General features: G+C 38.9%; 1 protein-coding gene across 1 annotated transcript in view; it reads left to right on the top strand.

Annotated features, from left to right (window-relative positions):
* The window catches only part of LOC140233190 (protein APCDD1-like), a 72,422-nt gene that overhangs the window by 1,836 nt on the left and 48,074 nt on the right, over nt 1–22,512 (top strand). Inside the window, exon 2 of the mRNA XM_072313303.1 lies at nt 17,782–17,962. Coding sequence (XP_072169404.1) covers nt 17,782–17,962 — 181 coding nt within the window. The remainder of the gene's footprint in view (nt 1–17,781; nt 17,963–22,512) is intronic.

Below are 22,512 nucleotides of genomic sequence, written 5' to 3'. Positions count from 1 at the left end.
ATCCGAATGAAACATGGCATAATGTATGTATGAGTAGATGAAGGTGTTTTTATTAGCTCGTGGGCGTACACGCTCAAGTCAAAGGTCATAATGGTCAAGGTCAAATTCTAAATGTTCGCTATTTCCCCCATATCTCTGCCATGCCTGAAGGTATTTTCATGAAACTAAGTACATTCTACATTTATTGCCGGACAATGATCTCGTCGGATGTTTTGGATCATGGGTTTAAAGGTCAAGTGTCAAAGGTCAGGTTAAAAGGATAAAAATTACACTACTTACACTGTTTTCTTTATACCTTGGAAATGACTGAATGTATCCACTGATATAGTCATACATGCATTATACCGTACAATGATTCTGTATTTAAAGATTTGGGCCGTCGGTCAGAGGCGAAATGAACATGCTAAAATTAACTCATCATTTTTCCATAACTCAAAATGGCTCATATTATTGTAATGCTCTGAAACTGTGGTTTTACATTGGGTAGAAATACTATATAGGCCTGTACCTATTGGAAGAATAATGCGATATAGCATAAAGATGCGAAATACAACAGTGGCAGAACAACATTTCTACTTTAATCTTTCGTCTTCTTTTTTTATAGCCAAAAGTGATGTGGAGGTGGAGGCCCTGAGAACATCCACTCACTCATACCAAAATATACTGACTTTTACATAATTAGATTAAAGCGATTGTCTTCTTCATTACTTTAAGTCTCCTGGTTTACTGTGCATTTCTGTTTGTACAAAATATACAATAAATAAACACGATAAGGAAATTGTGATTTCTTCTGGTGGCTGGTTTCAAGTAGTCCTGATATTCATGCACTATTGTTATACTCTGTAGATCCTCACTTCAAGTGTACCACCGATCTCGCGTGTTTCACTTCTACTCTTCTCTGTCTTACTGCATGACAAAAAAAAAAAAGTCTATCAAATACCACGTTAAGATGCTTTTAAGCTACTGCATTGGTCTTCGGGGGGAATACTCTTCCCTATAGTGCTTTTCGGCCCTCGAGCGGTTTTTCCGTCACGGTTGTCTGTACAGTAATTATATTTCATCAGCCTCAGTTTTCCTTTTTAACTAGATCCTTGGGTAATTCGATATTTGGGCGAGGATTTGCCGGTCCGCCGCCCGCGTATTTGCCCTAGTCTGTGGCCCCTTGAGGGGTCACAGTTTTATTGAACCAAAGAATATTGCACCAGAAACAACTTAAAAGCTCGAGGAGAATTCAAAAGGATCAAATAGAGTCCATCGACTAAAATTAAAAGGGCATGTCCCATTTTTATATATGCTATATTATAAATGTCACATTCGATCGATGGCATTTACCGCTATTAACTTCCCCCGTCCAAACAAATCAAACGGAATAATGGCTGGAATCCCATCGTTTGACTGAAGAGTTGATTTATGTTACGTTTATTATTTGGGATTTTTTTTTTCATTTCTATCATAATGTCCTCTTTTATCAAGTAAGAAGTTGCCCATCTATTGCCTTACAATTCCAAAGTGATTAATTGACATTCATGGTACTCAACACCTTTGATGAAAAAAAAGAAAGAAAATCAGTTCACATTTATCATCATGTCAACTAGTCTGTTAATGGTCGTGATTTGTAGGCTTATTTTGTGATGTCAAAGGTAACCATTTAACAAAGTTTTCGATGAGAATAGACGACACATCACAATACTCATAGCAGCGATTTGATATCAGATAGAAAAACGTGTCTCTTCTCCTATTATTGGAATGTTGGTTTCCCTTGTACCGCAATAATCTAGATGCTATTTTTATATTGATTTTCATTATTGCAATCTTTGATCATTGCCCAAGGTGTCAAAGTATCAACTATCCGCCCAAATACCTACTATCGTCACTATTGCCCACTGTGATTGATATTCCTTAAAAAGAATGATGTGCTCTTTCACAAGTAGTGTCAGACTCCTTGATCTACAGTTCGACCTCGATTATCAGGCCATGTCGGGACTGGCTCTCATCCGGATAAGCGAGTTGGCCGGATATGGGAGACACAATGTTAATGTAATACTATATAGCTGCCGTCCAAGCTGCCGTCCCAGTGCACTGGCAGCTAGGCAGGTAGCGTGCGCAAAATTGTAGTCCCTTCTTCACAAAAATAAAGTATATCTTTATGTGAAAATCATACATGTTTTACCTCATTAGATATTGAGAAACCTATCATGCACATCTTATGAAATTAGTGAAATAGATTCATGAAAAGATGTTACAGTCACTGTTTTTTCTCAATTTTTGGATGGAAAAAAAAGGTCCTTCACTGCGTGAACGCGTCCGGATAATAGAGATTTCCGGATTAAAAGGAGGCCGGATAATCGAGGTCGAACTGTATCACATTACTTCAAGTATTCAGCACGTGATGACTGTTTTGTTGTTGTTGTTGTTGTTGTTGTTGTTGTTGTTGTTGTTGTTGTTGTTGTTGTTGTTGATTTCTTTTTTCCTTGTGTTTGTGACAATTTTTCTTTTCTTTTCCAGTGGTATAATGAGTAAGATCACATGCTACGTTTCTTCAATATTCATAGTTAAGTCTCTGTCTTCTTGATGTGGCGTGGAAGCGAAAGTATTACTTTCGCCTTGCCTATTTCACTTTTGATATCTATTGATTATCTCGAAGACGTTTTTGGACACATTTCTGGAACCAGTAATATGCGTGAGATGTGGAATACAGGCTTTTGTCATGAAATTCCTCGCGTTAACGAGATTTCAGCTGCCATAGCATTTTACCATAGGTGGATAGAGAGAAGAAGTGCAGCGTGCAATGTCTGTAAAATGATCGCATGTGCTCAACACACGAAGACGAAAATAGTATCTTCCCCTTGAGTGCGTATCATCTCAAGGTGGGCCAATAACCTGTTGTCCAAAGAATCGTTTCCTCTTCTTCTTTTCTTTCCCCTCCCACTTTCATGTACCGCGTTAATCTTCTAAATCTTCCATGGACAGGTAAAGAAATTGAGAAAAGTGCACAGGAAAACGCTTAGAAGGTTTTTTCATTGTATCGGCACCTTTCTTAAAGTCAATCCCCGAAGTCCTACAATATTGTAATCGATCCTTTAAGCGTTTTGACATAAAGCTGTTTTCTTTCCTTTCCCAGGCGGCGACCTTCTTTCGGAAGGGAGAAAGAGGTGATACCAAGCCGCTGAGGAAATAGCATTGATAATAGTAATAGAAATATGGACGAAGATATAGATTAGACGGTTAAAATATGATGAATACAAGAGAAAAGAGAAGAAGGAGTAGACTATGAGGAAATTGGTAGATAGATAAACAGATCGATCGCTGATGCCAAATGCATCATCGTTTAAGCGCATTTGAATGTTTGTAAAAGTAAATGGCGCTATATAAATGCTGTTTCATCATCATCATCATCATCATCGTCATCGTCATCTTCAACACTTGTAAAGACCACGGGTACATTCTAGGCCTAGTGTTTTCCTCTCACAAAATCACTTGCTATCAACCCAAGAGAAGAAAAAGTTTCAGATTGATCTGTGATGTTTCTAATCTCACTAAAATTGTAAAGCTATAACAAAGACTACGAGTGTCTTGTTTAGCACCAAATAAAACAATTACTTTTTTCCGGAATAAATAAACTGACCCATTTTTTTATAATCATTTCTTTCAACATTTGCATTGTTATATGAAATGAAAAATAAAAGTTCTTTCACTGGCCTTTAGAGTGTAAATGTTAGTGTGCAAAAAATATGCCGTGGTTTTTTTCTGTATTGTTCAATTAAATATCTTTGAAGGTTTTTACACTGCAGCATGCACTAAAGATGGACATTATCACCATACCCAGATTACAATTACAACGATGTGGAAATCTTCCATCAATACAAATACATCATAAAGTAGAAGGTTTCATTAAGAGGTTCATCAAAGAGTATTACCATGCTAACATCTTGCACGCGTACCCTAAACCTCCGAAGCTCCCAAGATTCGTCACTATACTGCAAACCTTAGAACATTACGATATCACGCTTTTGAATGTGTACAAAAGCCCCCAACTCTAGGTATGGAATAAACCAAGAGAGCAATATTCAGTATCATATCGTAATGATTACTATGCAGCATGCTCAGTATGAAATATGTTATCGTTCCCCTTATTCAGGTCATTTCCTGTGTCAGCAGGCTTTCAAATGATGTTTCAAATAATTCCCAGGATTGTGGTTGTATTTTTTCTCTCTCTCTCCTGTAAGGTGTATGGTTTGAATTCCGTTGCGTTCTTTTATCTTTTTTTTTCCCGACATCACGGTTACCCGCATTGATAAGGATAAGGAATTCATGATCTATTTGGATGATCATTCATGTTGCCTCCCCTGTCCCGCTATCGAGGTCATTCCGTCTTTTAAATGGTTCACGTGGTTCCACCCTTTGACATGTTTTAAGGCAGTTCAAGACAGTAATCGCTATTCTCACACCCGCCATTTAGCATGAGTGGAGTATAAAGGTTTTTGTTCGCCCTTCCTCCCACTTCTTCAATTGATCGACGGTTTCACTGAATAGTATCTTGAGCATTTAAAAATGTTAATCGCTTTTTCCTCACCCAGTACGCAATTAAGTAGAACAGCGCGTCCCTCTCCCATTCAGTTATATACACCGCTTCACGGACAGAATATTTTCGGCGTATAAAAACGCTAATCTTGTTTTTCCTATCCCATTGTGGAAAAGTTAAACTAAGGTTTCCTCTATCTATTCTCAAACTGTGCCAGCTTAAATGTTGAAAGTCTTCAGCAGCAGCAGAGAAAAAAATCTGTGAAACACAACTGAAATGTGTTACCCACATGACATACAGGGCAATGAACCAACAGAGTGTATCATCAATGAATTCTCATACTTTCATTCAAAAGATTGAATTGGAAGAAATTAAATCCATGGCGTACGAGCAGAGGAGGTACCTATACCCAGGAGTTAGTATGTGTGTGTGTGGGGGGGGGGGGTGGTCACGGATTTGTTGGAAGTTTTCATATATTGTTTGCTGTTTTGTTAGTTTGTTTGTGTTATGTCGTGGAGTTACTGTATGAAATCGCTCAAGGTCTCCCCCTACCCCACCCCGAAAAAAAAAAAATATATATATATATCTTTGTTATCATTCCTGTAATGAAATCTTGGTGCACTATTGAACGAGCTAAATTTGGATGAATCGTAATGTTATTCTTAGCCTTGTAGTCCATCGAAGTTGTCAATTTGCATATATTGATTCTAGCTTCCCTATCTCAGTCTCCAAACCCATATATTTTGTTACAGATTATAACCAAAACACCAATAACCAGGGATGACATATAGGTCATAGTAGGTAGGCTTATTTCACAAGCGTGCAGTTACAACGGATATAGAGAACTTAATGTAGAGCAGAGCAGGCTGTACATAGATCCTTGTACATTCTCTGGGTATTTGTGGCCGCTCCCCCAATTTGGTTGTGTGCCGCCAAACGATCAATATCGATTACGCGATACCATTTAGGCAAACTGGTCGATCGAAGCGAGGGTTTCCTTTACGATAATTAACGACCACTTGTCGAAACATTTACCAGCACTGATTGTGGGTACGAATCGATCCTGTAAACATTAACGCGCGCAAATCCGGCTCCCGCTCATGTAGCAAAGTGCATGCGAGAGGTCGTCTGCGAATCATATCGTCCACACCTAAGGATGCAAATATAGTAAACGTGACTTTAAGCAGCGGCGGGACAGAGAGAAAGGAAGATAGACAGATAGATAGATAGATAGATAGATAGATGGATAGATAGATAGATGGATAGATAGATAGATAGATAGATGGATGGATGGATGGATGGATTGATAAATGGACACATAAATAGAAAGATAGATAGTAGATACAAATAGATAGTAGATAGACAGATCACTATTCTGAAGTTATTCAATCAAGAATAATATCATGTTTCAGACTTCAATGACAGAAACGTTGAATTTTCGTCATTTTTTGTACAGGAGCAATGGGAAATTGTGAGGCTATGACATGGTTAGCTCACTCATTTCCATATTCATATCCACTGTACAAGAATTGTTTCGCAGAAATTAGCAGAACTTCAAAATGCCATAACTTCCTTATTTTTTCATCCGATTTCAGTCAAATTTTTAACGTTGAACTTAAAGATTTTACTCGTTTTTATTAGACTCACTTATATTTGGACTGGATTTCCCCTTTAAGGACAAGGATTTTCGCTATTAATTTGGATTAACTTTGCCTACTACACTTCCATCTTATACCACAATTAATTCCACTTATCATGCTCAAATACCTTGATATAATTATGACAATTCCATCAATCCTCACCAAAGTAAGTGTTACCTCAACGGGATAGACGTGCGTAGAGAAAGACACTTGGTGCAATGCGAACACGCACACAATTCGAAAAAAAAAATTGCTTAATCTAAAGCCATTCAATCATTTTAGATTAATTTCATTCCATTTCATTTCGATTCCAACATATATGATTACAACATTTGAATACACGTAATAACACAATATAACACAGCAATAACACAACAATGTAATTTAATGCCATTAATCAATCTAAAGCCATTCAGTGAAATTCACGCCAAAGTGTAGGTACCAACTTCTCCGTGCATGCCGTGAAGTTCCACTAATATGGTAAAATTTACCCATATACCCTTTTGGTTTAAGCCGTGTTCTCCCAAATGGTCTTATCATAAGCAGTACTACAGCTTAGTGAGATGCACTCATAGATATGCATCAAAAGTAAGTTTAAGAAAAGAAAGCAAAACATTTGCAATTTAAAAACAAAAAAGATGTTTAAGTGCCAGGTAACATCCGAACTCGAGATAGCATCTTTCCACATCCAAAAGCAGGTTAAGTCTACCAAAGTGCTGGGAAAGGACATCAGGTGTTGAAGGTGTGCTCCGAAGTTACAGCAGTCTTGAAGATTGACCTATTCGTCATACTTTATTGATGCAGGTCGAAGTTCAGAAATGCTAATGTAATTTTCACTTTAAACTAATTCAAAGAAAACTAAAAAGAAAGAAAGAAAAGACTGCAAAATAATAGTAATTGTCATGCATTGATATGCCTGCATCACGGAAGCAATGAGAAGGGACATTGGAGTCGAGTTATGATTGAACGGAAGGTGGAGGATTGAAGAAGTAGAGCGATTTAATCAGAGATAAACAAAATCGCAGGATTGATTGAGTCATCCCCAGCCAAATCCCTCTCCCTCCTGCAATGTGTATCCTCTGGGTTTTATCAGTCATAGCTCGGTGCAATATTGTAGCCATATTTCTCTTCCCCCTTATCTCACACCCCGTTTAGATAGGAATCTCTTTCTCTAGATACGTCAAATCCAATTTCGGTAAGGGGCCCCCGACCGGCTTGCGTGGCCCCGAAACCTGGATGCCCACACCGAGATAAGAAAGAGGGTTGCGCGAGTTTGGCTGACTTGTTGTGATGCGACTTGTGTAGATGACCAAACTGCAGAGTGAGCTCGTTAAACTGTTCTCAGTTTTTCTCCCAAAGAATTATCGTCATATCGAGAAAAATATATAGATCAGTATTGCGGCATAAATTTCACCTGGCATGAACGTTTTCTTTGTAAGCAGGACACTGATAAATATCCAGTTGCACTAGACATGCTTGCAATATGTACACGTATTAATAGTTATAATTATCATGATAGTAGCTACTACAATATTAGCTACTATCATAATAACTGCAAGTATTCAAGGACCTATGTCCTTGATTATTAACGGTAAGAGAACAATGTCGAAATTATATAAATGTATGGCACAATAAGAATGCTTGAAAAGTGTCAGTTACATTCTCTGTAGTTATTATGAGTATATTCATTATGCAAGGCTGTCGTTGTTATTATCATTATCATCATTATTATAATCATTATCACCAATTATTAAGTGGTTGTAGTAGTGGCAGTAGTAGCAGCAAATATGTTAGTAGTAAGCATTTTTATTTTTACACTTTTAATTCGTGACGGCACGTCATCAAACCTCCAGTTTGAAAATACAGAAATAATACTAATACTTTTTTATTATTTTAGACATAAACGAGAGAGCTCTGTAATTTGCATGGTACAACAAAGTTAGATTTGAATCAGTAAAGGAGAAATACACATGGTACCAAACAGTATGTTCTAACAGTGATATACGTGTATACAAAATTTCATTAATGCCATTTTTCTGATGTCAAAAACGGCAATTGTGCACTCAGGTATTATTATCTACGTGTCATATCATACACACAAACTCCCATTTGTTTTCCTTGAACTTCCACAATAGAGCTTATGATATTTTCTGATATTCACTTTGAATTTTCACCCACTTTTTTATCACTCCCTTCATCATTACCCTCATATTCCGCAACCCTCCAACCTATATCACAAAGCCTCATCACCCGCTTTTCTTCAAAACATTTTACGGGGATCGACGCGGCTTCATCAGCTTGTGATTTGTGTAGACAGCCGTTCAGCTGCGACGGACCGTGTTTGGGAAACCGTTCAGTCATGCACAATATTACAGCACAGAAAAAAAAAACACCCAGTAAAATGTAGATCCATATTTTCTGTTGTGAGATTCTACATTCGAATAGCGTTGTCAAGCTCGAGACAGTTCCTTGATTGCGATTTAAAGAAACCAGATATCAGCATAGGTAGGTAAGTTTAATTACATAGACATAGATAGATAGATAGATAGATAGATAGATAGATAGATAGATAGATAGATAGATAGATAGATAGATAGATAGATAGATTGATTGATTGATTGATTGATTGATTGATTGATTGATTGATTGATTGATTGATTGATTGATTGATTGATTGATATAGATAGATGGATAGATAGATAGATAGATAGATAGATTGATCGAGAGATAGATAGATAGAGATAGATAGATAGATAGAGATAGATAGATAAAAAGATAGATAGATAGATTGATAAATAGATAGATAGATAGATAGATAGATAGATCGAGAGATATAGATAGGTAGATAGATAGATAGATAGATAGATAGAAAGATAGATAGATCGAGAGATATAGACAAATAGAGAGATAGATGGATAGATAGATAGATAGATAGATAGATAGATCGAGAGATATAGACAAATAGAGAGATAGATGGATAGATAGATAGATAGAAAGAAAGATATATAGATTGATTGATTGATTGATTGATAGATAGATAGATATATAGATAGATAGATAGAAAGATTCATTGATTGATTGATTTATCTATTTATTGATAGATAGATAGATAGATAGATAAAGAGGAAGAGATATAACAGAGATAACCGTAATTTCATAAACCATGCATTTCTGTCCTTTCTCCCACATTTATCGTTCTTTACCTCCCCCCCCCCCCCCCCTCATTTTTTACTTCAATATCTGCAAACATTGAAATTTGGCGTTGGCTTTGACAACTTCTTAGCTCTCCGCATATTTTATTTCTTTGTTCTTCTCATTTTATGTCTACCCCTATTTTTCCTTCTACAACCCCCTTCCCCTTCCCCGTCTGCCTGTAGCTAAAACGGTACTTTGTAAGACGAGATAATAATCGAGTGCATGTTTTCGAGTGCGCCACTCCGTATACGCATTTAGCATTTATTCCGATTAAGATAACATAAACGATAGAGCTAGTGATCGCCTTTTTTATTCACCTTTGTCTGGTGAACTTTAACTGCGTGTCGTCAATCTCCTCTAGTCCAGTCAGTCAGGACCACTTGTCGAAAACGACAAGTCGCATATTTTGCCAGAAGTGGCAAAAATTTCGCACTGCTGCCCGTAAACGATACTACCGACGATACCACTGTCACGAACGCGCGTGCTTTGTCTATGGATAAATATTCCCCTGGAGGAGTCTTTGTATATCGCTGAACAATTTGAGCAAAGTTGTGGACTGTTCATTTCAAAATCCTCAACGCAGTATGTCACATAAATAAACTCCTTTCTCAATTATTTAGGGAAAAATTACCCTGTAACCTTCGGCGAAATCGTGTAAAAAGCATAGCGATGTTGAGAAAATTTTTTCGAAAACGAAACGGTCGTTTTCTGAATAGTCTTATTTGCCAGTCGTCTAATGAAAATATACGTGCGTCACTTCTTATCGTATGTGGTGTGTATGTATGTGTGTGTGTGTACCCGCGACCGCTAACACACATACACTCATGTATGAAACAGTTGTTGTGCACTGGGTTCGCACCGAACGTTCGTGTACAGGTGAATGCGTGTGTGATGGTTGGCTAGTCGACACGTTGCAATGGGGGTGGTGCCTTACCCAGCGCTGTGCGGTGCGTGGAGGGACATTATTGTTTACCTAGTTTCCCACTAGTACTAGTATGTTGTGTGTGTATGCGACAAAAATCTGGTCAAATTTGCAGTGTAGATGTAGTTTAAGATCTCATGATTACTATACAACTTTACTTCATCACTATCAGGCAGTGCACAACACGTGTGTACAAGTGCAGGACTGCAGGTGGCAAGCGACCATTGCACTCATTTACGTTATTCACCTACGAAGGAAATGCACCAGTCCGGCTGTAAGAAGAGACGGAAAGTGGAATTTCTGCGGTTGTTTCCGCTCCGAAGTGATAACAGATATTTTGGTCATAAAGGCTACTTCGTATAACCAAATAATGTCTTACATACATTTAGTTGGTCCCTATCTGGACATTAACTCGAATGTGTACTGCTAAGAAACAAAAGATTGAAAAGAAATTCACACTGTTGACAGCGGCAAACATTATTGTCAACGACTCAAATTTTCGCGATGGGCAGTCCCATCGGGAGATAGTTATGTAGGCCCTCTGGTTGTACACATTTCCTCGCATAAGCCAGCAATCGAGGTTGGGTATTCTTACACTGTCAAGTGCGTCGGATTGCTCAACAAATAAAATTGATTTTTATCGGCCTGTCACAAAAAAGAAGAAGGAGAAGAAGCAGAATCTCTGCTTTCTGAAACTGGAAACCCTAAGTTCGTGCGACCTTATGTTTCCGAAACATCCCATGCAGAAGAATTGGGCTTGTTGGGAGACAGCAAAATGTGCTCAAATTTGGATTGCTTGCTATAGACAAATCAAATCATATACAAAACGTAGGTAACTTTCTGATCAAAAAGTGCGTCACCGCTATATCTTACAATAATTACATCTACACTTAGATAATCCCTGAAGTGTACACTTTCAGAATCTGGGCACCACAATTTTTCCACTTCAATGGTATGACAGTTACGACAGATTTTGTGGAGAGATGCATTGATTTTTGAACCATTTCATGTGTTCAACTATATTTCGCTTTGCAATTATAATTGGCATGATGCTAATACAACTAAAGGATTTATTGCCACATTATGACCTATTTAGATATTGGATCGTGAGAGCAGGGAGGTTGAAGACTTCCAGCTCCCTGATGGGAGCAAGCTGAATCGAACTACTGTACTCAGTATGTATAGGTCTAGACCCCATCTCTCCCCCCCCCCCCTCCTTCCGCGGCCACTGAATATCACTGTACTTGCATGCAGTCAGCCATGCCTGGCGATGATGATTATTGCCCCCTCTGCAGCAGTTAAAGGTTGTAATCACTCAAAAACACTTCTGTTGTTCTGAAAAGCAGGGCAACCTAAGCTGCAAATCCCCGATTTAATCAATAACTCGTGGTACGGTATTAAGCTCCTTAATTTTCTTGATAGTACAAGCGATAAATGACAACGCTCATTAAGTATCAAGAATTGTTCAGGAATGTATCGATTTGAATCCAATGTTTTGATTTGGTAGGATCACTTTCAGTTTGAAATATCACCTACTGATTAAACGTCATACTTTTCATTTGTTAATGAATGAACAATATGTATGATTAGCCCACCCAAACAGAACAAAAGTTGGCTTCTACTTATGTCAATCATAATGTCTTTGAATCAGGTGCGCTCTTTTATTCTGCAGCTCCAAATTCATGTAATCAAAGCTACTGTGTGTCTAGCAGATTTGATACGGCATGCGCATTTGCTGTAAACAAAAAAATAAATAATTGGGGGAGCTGCCCTCACAGCCTACTTGCATGGTCAGCATGAGTGGTCAAGAGCTGTTTGTTGGTGGGGTCGTGACCCAAGTCGCTCTTCCCGTCCGCGCCCTTTTGGAGTTTCACCTTCAAGCCTATATACCACCGTGACCACGATGACTGAAGTGAATCGCCTAATATACATTCAGGTACATACACTATCAGTGAAGTTCATCGCGTTGAAGTGTCTGGATGCTGACAAACACTGATGATGCCGTCGTGTAGGATACAGAGATGATAGTTTTGTTTTGATTTGTTTGTTTGTTTGTTTTTTGTCCGTGGATTGATGTTGTCAGGACTCCATCAATCGGCATGATCCTTGGGGAAGTAGGAAGCAAACTTGGGATATCAGACTGACTCAGTGACTGGACTTCCTTTGTTTTACACCGAGTGTTATATAATAAGCCCTACTCCGCAGTCCCTCCTCGATCGATCCTCTCCAATGCATTCTCACTCTCTTGGAAGATTATGCGCGGGATGTGTACATGTGGCAGACTGACTGGAGCATCTTTGTTTTACATCTAGTATAAAGGGGTATTTCATCCTCCTCTGATCCCATTCACAGTTGATGTACTAGTATATTAAATCTCCACATGGATTATAAAAGCTTCATAAACAAGCTCGGATCACATGCATATCACTGTCAAATGGGATAACACGTCACTTCGATTTGCTTTTATTTTTCGCCATCTACTTCTGTGATTGCACTATTTTCTGACGTCATTAGTTTTGAAGCTCCTTGGTTTTAATGCCTTCCACGATGAAGGCGCGCCCTTTGTCGAACCATGTTATGAACGAACTTTTATTCGAGTTCAATGTCACAAGTACTTTATGAATGGAAAATGTGCCGTGATTCTAATCATCCATAACAGTGCTGTAAATCGTGTGAAAATTGGTGGCTGTTCCATTCACCTGTTGATCATAATGGTGTTCATACATAAAAGAATCGTCCCATCATCATCGATCCCTCATATTCATGGAGTGTTTGGTCATCATGGATGCTCTAAATGAAGGTAGGAAAATCGTTACAAAGTACCTCGACTATTAATATCCTCCTCTAACCTCGTGCTAACAACTGCAGACTCATCCTACCCGATACTCGCTGGTGTATAACGCAGCGTACAGCGAATGGCTCGCACTGCGAAAAACCAAGCAGTGAGAAAGCACGTCGTACGTCGTTTTTAATGAAACGACTGGATTTTTGATTCTGTTACGCAGCGATCGCCGATAGCTAAGCGATAGTTTTGCGTCAATCGTCGCATGATCGCACAGCGCCGCCAGCGGCAGAATCCATTTAGTTGCCGATAATGGCAAGATTTTCACTTGCCGAAAACAACAAGTGGTCCTGACTGCCAGTATTTTGTTAAACCTGTTAAGTGCTTATATTTGATTTCAGATTATTGCAGTCTGGCAACACAGGCGAATTGCCTTCTTTCTCTTCTCTGTTTTCACTGTTTGTTTCGGGGTTCATCTCCGGTCAAATCCGCCTCCGCAAGGGCTAATCCTGGGTTTTCACAACATCCCGTCTCCATAGTAATGATACGCTGGTAAATGTCTCTTGTCTATATATCGTAAGGATGTCATCTCGTAGTCTATACTCTGTTACAGGTTTTACAGAGTGGGATTAACCCATCTTTTTCCACACTGTGCAAGTCTGGAGTGTATTGCTGTGCTGCGGTAAACCATTGTATCAATGAATATCATCAAAGGAAAATATGCACCGACGGTAAAAACACGATACTTTCGCGGCATGAAATTTTCGCGAGTTGCCTCTAACATTCATTGCGTATAGTGTAGACAAGAACTTTCATGTGCATTTTAATTTCATGAATCTTGGCTCTCGCGAAATTCATGAAATCAAAATGCACGCGAACATTCTTCGTTTGAGTATTTTTTATACAAGTAAATAATCCACACAGGATCGTAGTGGATTCGAACCGAATACCTGTTATCTAGATGTCAGGACCATTTTGCATTCATCGCCTTCATTTTCTTTCTTTATTTGGAAGGGCGGCATTTTTTCAGTTTTGTCATGTTTCTTGTACCCTCATCCCATCATCTTTTTTTCTCTCGATAACGAAGCTTAAAACATAGCAGCAAATGGAACATAGACATAAGGAGGGAAAACGCCATGGATTCGATGAGGATAGAAAAAAAGACCACTAAAAGTAAGGGGCTTAAGAGGTATACACCCAACCTACATAGAAGTAGATACAGTGTCCTTAATACACGCCTGTCCCAGTTTTTTTTTTTTCTCTCCTCTTCTTCTTCTCTCTTCCACTTTTCCTCTCTCACTCCATCTCGCTTCCACCTATCCCTCTCATGATCTCTATACCACCTCCATCTTGACAATGTTTCTCTTGCGCTTTCTCTCTTCCCTTAATCCACTACACCTCTCTTCCCCTTCCTAAAACATCTCTATTCTTTTCTCACTGCCTCTCTTCATCTACTTTATTCCTATTTTCCTCTCCCTCTCCATCTCACTACATTTCTGTTCTTCTCTTACTAACTTCATCTCCTTCTTTTTTTTTCACAATAATTCTCTCTTCCATTCCTCTCTTCTTCTCTATCCCTCTCATGTCCTCTCTCACTCTCCCGCCTCCATCTCGACGACGTTTCTCGATCAAATGTCAATATGTCGGAGGATTGTCGTTCGTCAGGGGCGAAATTCTTCTCCGCGGCCATACAGCTACAAGTGTCGGAATGTGAAAGCAATCCGTCTGGAAGTGGGAGAAGTGGGTTACCATCCAATGTCAAGTGTGTTAGAATCCTGCGTGACTTTGACATTCCTCCGTGCCCCTCATCCCCCCCCCCACCCGTTCCACCTGCCCCTCCCCCTCCCCATTATTCCTTTTTTTCTCTTGAGAATGAAAATGTTTTGAAAATGTTGCCGTGACTTGAGAAAGGGTCATCCTGTTTACTTGATGTGCTTTAAATCATTTGCAGTGGAGAGGGAGGACATGAGGATCGAGGCAATCCCTGGGAGACGAAATGAGAATGCACAACTTTGACATTGTTTGAGATGCCTCTTACCTTACATGGTCTGATCACCCCATACGTTTAGTGGTCGTCTTTTCTATCCTCATTCACTACGTGACGTTCAACCAGCACTGGTTGTTGGGGGAAAGCGTTAGCTCGGTGGTCTAGTGGATAAGACGCCTGTCCAGTGATAAGAGGGCCGTTGGTTCGAATCCAGCCACAGTATGAGTGCCCATGATTTTTTTTTAATCACATGGCTATTGCTAAAACACTGATTAATTCAGTGTTTATTTACCTCGATGTAGGGCAATTTGTCAATCAGTTGCAATACATGACGTTACCCATCTTTCTATGTCTATGTTCAGTTTACCATCAATTAAGTTTTGTGATAGAGAGAAAGAGATAATGACGAAATGAAGGGACGAGATTCACGACAAAACTGACCGGCAATGTACCCCCCCCCCCCCTCAAAAAAAAAAAATGATAACGGGAAAAGTAAGGGGACTGTTAAAATATAATTTTCCCTCATGAAATTTCCGGAGATCCTGTATTATTTCGTGAGATGTGATTTGATAACTACCCTAAAAAGGGATATAATCATAATGAGGAAAACTGACAATGAAGTGGTACAAAACAAAGGCTAGAGAAAGAAAGTTAATTATTCAAAAAAGGAGATTTTGTAAAAGATTGAAACATTTCGGGCTTTCATTTCGAAATCATTTTGTAATCCATTTGTTATTGCAACAAGATTATATATAAAATACAGAAGTAAAGTAGATAATGAAGTTAAGCTGAAAATATAGATGGGTTTTGCGTTTCATTCACGGCAGGATTTTGATTATCGGCCACTGAGTTACGCAAAATTGTGTCCAAAACGCGGAAAGGGGAGGGGTAACATTACGAGGACGGAAGCAACTCAATCTTGTAAAGTGCTCTTATTTTCCGCCACGTTTCGAAAAGATGGCACTTGTCACGCGCAAAACTCCCACCAGACGAGGCATAGAAAAAAAAAATGCTCTCCAAGCCAGGTTGGATGTCGAACAAAATTTCGTAATTTGATTCAAACTTTGTTTTATTTCGACATTCTTTTTTTTTACACGAAAATAACACAAAAGCATTTGAAACAAATTATTGAGAATATTCATAGAATATAGATTATATTCATGATTAAAAAAAAAAAAAAAAAAACCTTACTGAGTACTAGGTCATTCTCTAGTTGTGATGTAGTACATCAGCATTGAATGTCATCCTTATCTTACAATGATGTGACTTTGATGGCATCAATAGCCGATATCGCTTCAAAACTCTAAACGTATTAAGCTTTATTATTATTATGGAATAGGTTTTTTGGGTTTTTTTTTTTTTTTTTTTTTTTTTTTTACTTTTTAGGTACATAAAAAGGGGTCCAAAGTTACTGTGCTATTAGAAATATTAGTGGGAAAACACGCACACACGTAAAAATCAAATAAACGCACACCGCAACAACTCGAGACGTGGTTGATCGACAGATTATTTTAGAATTGTGATGAAGGAAAGGAAAAAAGAAGGAGAAGAAGAAGAAAGCAAGAGGAAACAGGAAGAAAAAAAAAGGAAGAGAAGAAAGGAGAAGAAAATGAAAAGGAAAAGGGGAGGTGGGCATGGGAACACGGAGGCCTGACGTGACGCGGGAAAGGTGGGAAAGTTACGAAAGAATCTCGGTCATGCATGTCCCTAGCGACAACACGTTCTGCGCAGCAGGAGAGCAAGATCTCTGCAGATTTCAGAGTGAAGATTGAAAGAACAATTTGCGGGCCACGGCACGCTCACTCATAAAAAAGGCGATATGACAATCATGTAGAAGTTAAAAATACAAGAGGACTAACACTCTCACGATATTCTATACTATGGAAAAATCAATTAATGTCCACGAGCTCTATAACACTGATATAATTTGATAATCGATTAATGTCCACGAGCTGTGTTACACTGATATTTCAGTTAAAAGTTCAACGCGAATGACATAGTTGTATCGGCCCCTGCACGTTTACGTGTGTGACAAAATCATTATCATGATTATAGCCTGATTTATTCATGACTCAATTGCGTTGGGGATCGAAGTTGTACACAAAGTTTTTACTCTCATTCATAGCCGATGTTTCTGCAAATTATCTCAGCATTGTACCATCAACTAGGCCCATAAAAAGCATGTTATCTTTCAAGAATACCAGCTATACATAAGAAGCAATATGATGATGATTTCAACCGAGACTAATCAAAGTATCTTTGTCTGTTTGGTCATTTTTGTCACCAGTTTAATAATGTCAAGTCTCGTGTACATAATAGTATAAACCGAATCATTATGTGTTGTTTACCTTGTATTTTGACGTGAAGTGTATCATTCTAGTTTTCTTCCTCGTAACGCCATTTCAAAAATGTGTTAGCAATTCTGACAGAAATCCCTATGTCGGCTAGGACTGGAACGTTATGACGTCATAAAGCAAGTACTCGTAACCTCGTAACGAGCTATTTGTCTAACAAGACATACACAATGCATTTCAATTCATGGAATACGCTTTGTTTGTGTGAGCCTTCTGGTTGTTAGTAAAAGTCTTAATCAGAGAGGTATCATATACGCATGAAGCTTTAATGTAAGTCAGTTGATGAAAATTTTAGTCATAAAGGTATATAATCATGAAACATTAATGTTAGTCAATTGATGTAGTCATCCGCTAAAACCGCTTCTCATCTTTCACGCAGTTATCGCACAGCTCCTGGTCATACAGGCGGCCAGGACTGGAGGCCTACGGAGTCCCGACCTCGCTGGACCGACGTGGGGACCTGGCACGGAGTGCAGAAGAAGGCTGCGGAGGCTACAGGGCGGTCAGGGCATTGAGGCTGTCACGCCTCCAGATCTCCATGGCGACTGGGTGTCCAGCAGGTAAGGCGCCCCGGTGCTATACACTTATACCTTCGATGAAAGGGTTGCAGTTCCTCGTGATATAATGGTCATAGCGGGAGCTGGTTCCCTTGCAAGCATAGGCTCATTGTAGCCTGAAAATGACGAATCCCAAAGTAAACGTGTGTTATTGAATTTCATTCATATTGATACTTAAAAGATGTTTCATACAGATTTGTTTTCAAGCAACTTGAAGAAATGAACTGATAACGAAGAAAGAGGAGTAAAAGATTTGATTTGATCGTATGGTTTTTCATTGCTATAAAGGGGTAAGATCACTGCAACGTGTTTTTCATTGTTAGTTACCTTCAGCTATGAATGTCTGCTGTCATCTTTAGTCACACGTCCTCACAAATTAGTCCTAAGATGGAAAAGAGGGCGACAACTGCAACAAGGAATTATAATTCTTAGAATATTGATAAGTGTGCCTACCATAAATGGCGCATGTAGAATGAAATAGATTTGAAGAAAGGACTTATAATAAGGAAGGAAGAAGAATGAAATGAAGAGAATTCTAGGAAGCTCTGTTTTTTTAGAGCTAACAACGATGCCGAAGTTTGATCTGGAAGTCTTCATGCAGTAGCTAATATGCCTACAGCCATCTAAGCCCAAGTTTTAACACATTAGTTCGGTTCGGAAGAGAGAACCATGCAGGACTATACCGATAAACACATCAATTTCAAATCGTTCTTTCCGTCTTAAAGCCACTAATGTTGCCAACAGGTGTCCGTGCCTGCAGGCAGACGGTGATTGCCAGATGCAAACATGTCTCATTAATCATTGTCTAGGGGACTATAATCCCTGTTATTACCGCAGAAGGGTAGTTGGGACATTCACCTTCTCAAATAGTTTTATTTTTCCCTAGTGAAGAGCGATGAAATTCGAAGGAATGTTTAAAGACGATCATGTGATTACTCGCGTACCAGTGTTGCGTGTTCTACAGTAGTTTGAAAAGGAATCACACAAGCAACAAGTAGGTAGAATACAAGACAGATAATCGTCACTGATTATTGTAACCATCAAATCTTCATTAGTTACCAGCTGTGTAGTGTGGCATGTAGAACGTAACGTAGGACCAAGGAGGTACATGTACTAGATTAGTACCTCCTTGGTAGGATCAGGGAGATGGAAGAGTTCCACCTCCCTGGTAGGACGAAAGCAATAGACACCCTCTGTGATTGTATGAAAGGGCGTAACAAAATATCTGTAGTTTGATCATTGGCTGGTTTGGAGTGGTATTAGCATGATTAGTATCACTGTTATGACCGGCTTCTTCACTCTATGCTGTTGGTCAAATCATGGCTTGCCGCCTCCTTGGTCAATATGGAACTCAATGGATACCCATACGGCCACACCCACTCGAAGGACATGTCTCAAGATACTCGTGTATGCGTTCTTCTCACCATTGTGTTTTATGTGTGGATTTCAGTACATGTAATCCTTCTCCGTCCTTCATGGATGACACATGATCATTGCAATTATGGTGGATGCAGATGCATTTGTGCGAGACTCGTGTACAGAAAAAGGATGGCATATATTATCCGGAAACGTGTGCTCCAAGATTAAGTTCGTTTGAGCGAGCGGTATGCGGGTAGGCGGTCCTCCGGCACAGATTCTAGGTCAGGGATGTGATCGAGGGGCTGGTATCTCACTCACAGGCTATGGTGCAGCCCGCCCCTTATCCCAAGTGATCCGCCAGTTTTGATCGTGTTGTGGCCGGGGTGATGACTGAGGTGTCAATAGCTGAATGCACGCATTCCACATCGCTGACTTCTCGGCTGAAAATAGTGGGCAAAAATTGTCGGCATTTGAGTTCAGCAAACCTCTTCCCATAACTTAAAGTTGAGTTGGAAGTGGCATACATTGTTCATAAAACATGTCAAAAAGGAATTGAATTTTCTGTTTCATACTTCTGCTTAAGATGATATATCTAAAACCAAAAAGGGGAAAAGAAGGCTATTAATCGTAAGAATCGCAAGAAAATGCTAAAAATCTACAAACAGAAAGACTTTTAGGTAATGCACAACTCAAATTTCATTATGACGTCAATCCTTGGATTGTAAATGGTATTTTGTATGAATGATAACCAGAAATACATGCTATCAATGTGAAGTGAGATTACAGTTGTTGGAAAATAAAAACTAAGTCTGATATGCTTTATCCACATTCCTCGTTCATTTTTGTTGTAAGAAACTGGGATCAGAATCAGACTGAATGGTTCTCTTGGGTTTTGGCATGCACTTCTTCTGAAGTTGTGTTTGCGAAATATAATGAGGATTAGTTGAGCATGGCAACTAGAGTGAGCGATGAGCAAGCTTTGCGAGTAGTGATGAAAGGATGATGAGGGTGTTTGTGATGTATTGGGAAAGGTGCTGGACCTCACACAGCATTGTGATCCTCTTCTGATCTACCAGAGGTCGGTTTGGGGGACCTGTTGGCCCTCCCTGTTCTGGAATCTGCACCCCTCTCTCTCCACCCACCGCTCCTCAAGAGTCAAGGATGTAGACCCGATGAAAGATGGCCGTGGAGCGAACAATACCAGTAAATCAGGACTGGAGTTGATGATTTATATTTGCCCCCATTATAGGCCAGCTTCGTGCCGATCTGTCATTTTACTGAAAGGCAATCAACATCAACACCGCATCATACCACGCACTTGGGTTCATCTGAGCATGTAGCTCAGCCCGTGATCTGAGCTTCTGCTAAACTTAATATCCCATGGCTAAGTTTAACGCAAACAGTAACATGATAGCAGCAATTTCTTTTTTTTTTTCCATACCATCCTTCAGTAATCAGTAATTTAGTTGGCATCCATTATTGAAGGAAGTTAGTTTATTATACCCCCCCCCCACCATAAACATGTATGATAGCCTAGAGTCACGACGCTTGTGAAGAGATGAACGCCACATCTCGTTATCTTACAGCACTTTCCGATGTTCTCAATCTTTAATATTGTGTCTGACGCCAAAACGTCGGCAACCAGAAACCTTCGGATGGTATTTGTTTTCTCACCAATCCTCCTCGATTTTTAAAAGGAGAAAGTCAAAATTTATCATCTTCATCCGAAGACGTCATCAGTACTGAATGCTGAAAGCTTGGGGAATATTTCTTGTTTGTAGCTATCCTTGAAAACACAGAAAGAGATGCTGTGATGAAACTAATCCTCTCCACCTCTACAGATAAGAATCTTTAGTCTCCTCCAGTTTCTGTAGCTCTCTCATAGATAAATTGGCCTCCGTGCTTAACCCTTTTCTTGTCACTGATTTGGCCGAAGGGTATTTGTGATATATTGCTACGCTCTGTGTGTGTGCATGCTTTGACAGGCAAATATATTATTATTGAGCTTCAATATAGCGACGTGACAGCTTGCATGAAATTCTTATTCGCACCATATTTTTGTAATGCGTTTTCCCCAGTTATGATTTCGTTGTTGGTGAATTGACCTGCCTTTGACAAAAAAAGAAGAAGTACTGATTATTACATGGCATAAGATGCAGTATAGTAAGGGTACTAGGTCTCGCGCAGGGACCTAATGATCGCGCATAGCGTAACTGCGTATAGCAAGCGATATTACGCGTAGGACTAAGCGCAAAATTTGCCGATACGCCCATGGAATAAACATACCTGACTTACCGCTCAACATGAGAAGGAAGCAGGTAAGAAATTTTGATTTCCAACGAATTTTCCACTAAATTTCCAATTTTTTACCTTGTGCAAACCTACCTTCCCTTAAAATCTGTTCTAAGGATGTTGTAGCCTAGACGTGTCGTCTCGCTTGTCTCGTTCGTAGTCGATAGAATTCGTAATTTGTTCGATCGATCGTTTACCACGTGACGTCATCATACACAAGAACAATGTATGCTGCCAGCTACGCTGAAATACTGTTAATAAATGTTGTTTTAAGTCAAATTTTAACACAACGATTATAATATTACAAAGGAATAAATATTTCAGTCTATCGAAGTTGAAGTGTGATTTCAATTTGAATTTGCTTGTGATTTCTTGCGCTAACTTGTGATATATTTGTGACAGGGGAGGGCCATAATATGAAGAAAACAAATTAGATGAGAGTGTGACAAATGGGTGACGAAAATGAGAGGGTGACGAATGGGTAAGCACACACACAAACACACACACACACACACACACAAAGTATATGTTCATATTTTACTTTTTTCCATTTTATATTACGTGTATATTATTGGTTAAAGTGATTAGAAATATTGTAAGAAAACTTTATAAATGAAAATCATTAACGATTATGAAAATATCAATGATAGAAATAATGATAATAAGAATGATAAAATGATGATGGTGGTGGAAGTGATAATAATAATGAAAATGATAATGATGATGATGATTATGATGATCGATGATGGTGGTGGTGATAATAGTAATAATGATGATAATAATAATAACAATAATAATAATAATAATGATAATAATAATAACACATATAATAATAATAATAACAATAATATACACAAGTTAGGTAAAACTGCTGTTGCTTATAACAGGGACAAATTTAATAT

Source organism: Diadema setosum, chromosome 9 (genome assembly GCF_964275005.1).
Source record: "Diadema setosum chromosome 9, eeDiaSeto1, whole genome shotgun sequence".
Classification (NCBI taxonomy): Eukaryota; Metazoa; Echinodermata; class Echinoidea; order Diadematoida; family Diadematidae; genus Diadema; species Diadema setosum.
This window is presented reverse-complemented; position numbering and strand designations above follow the sequence as displayed.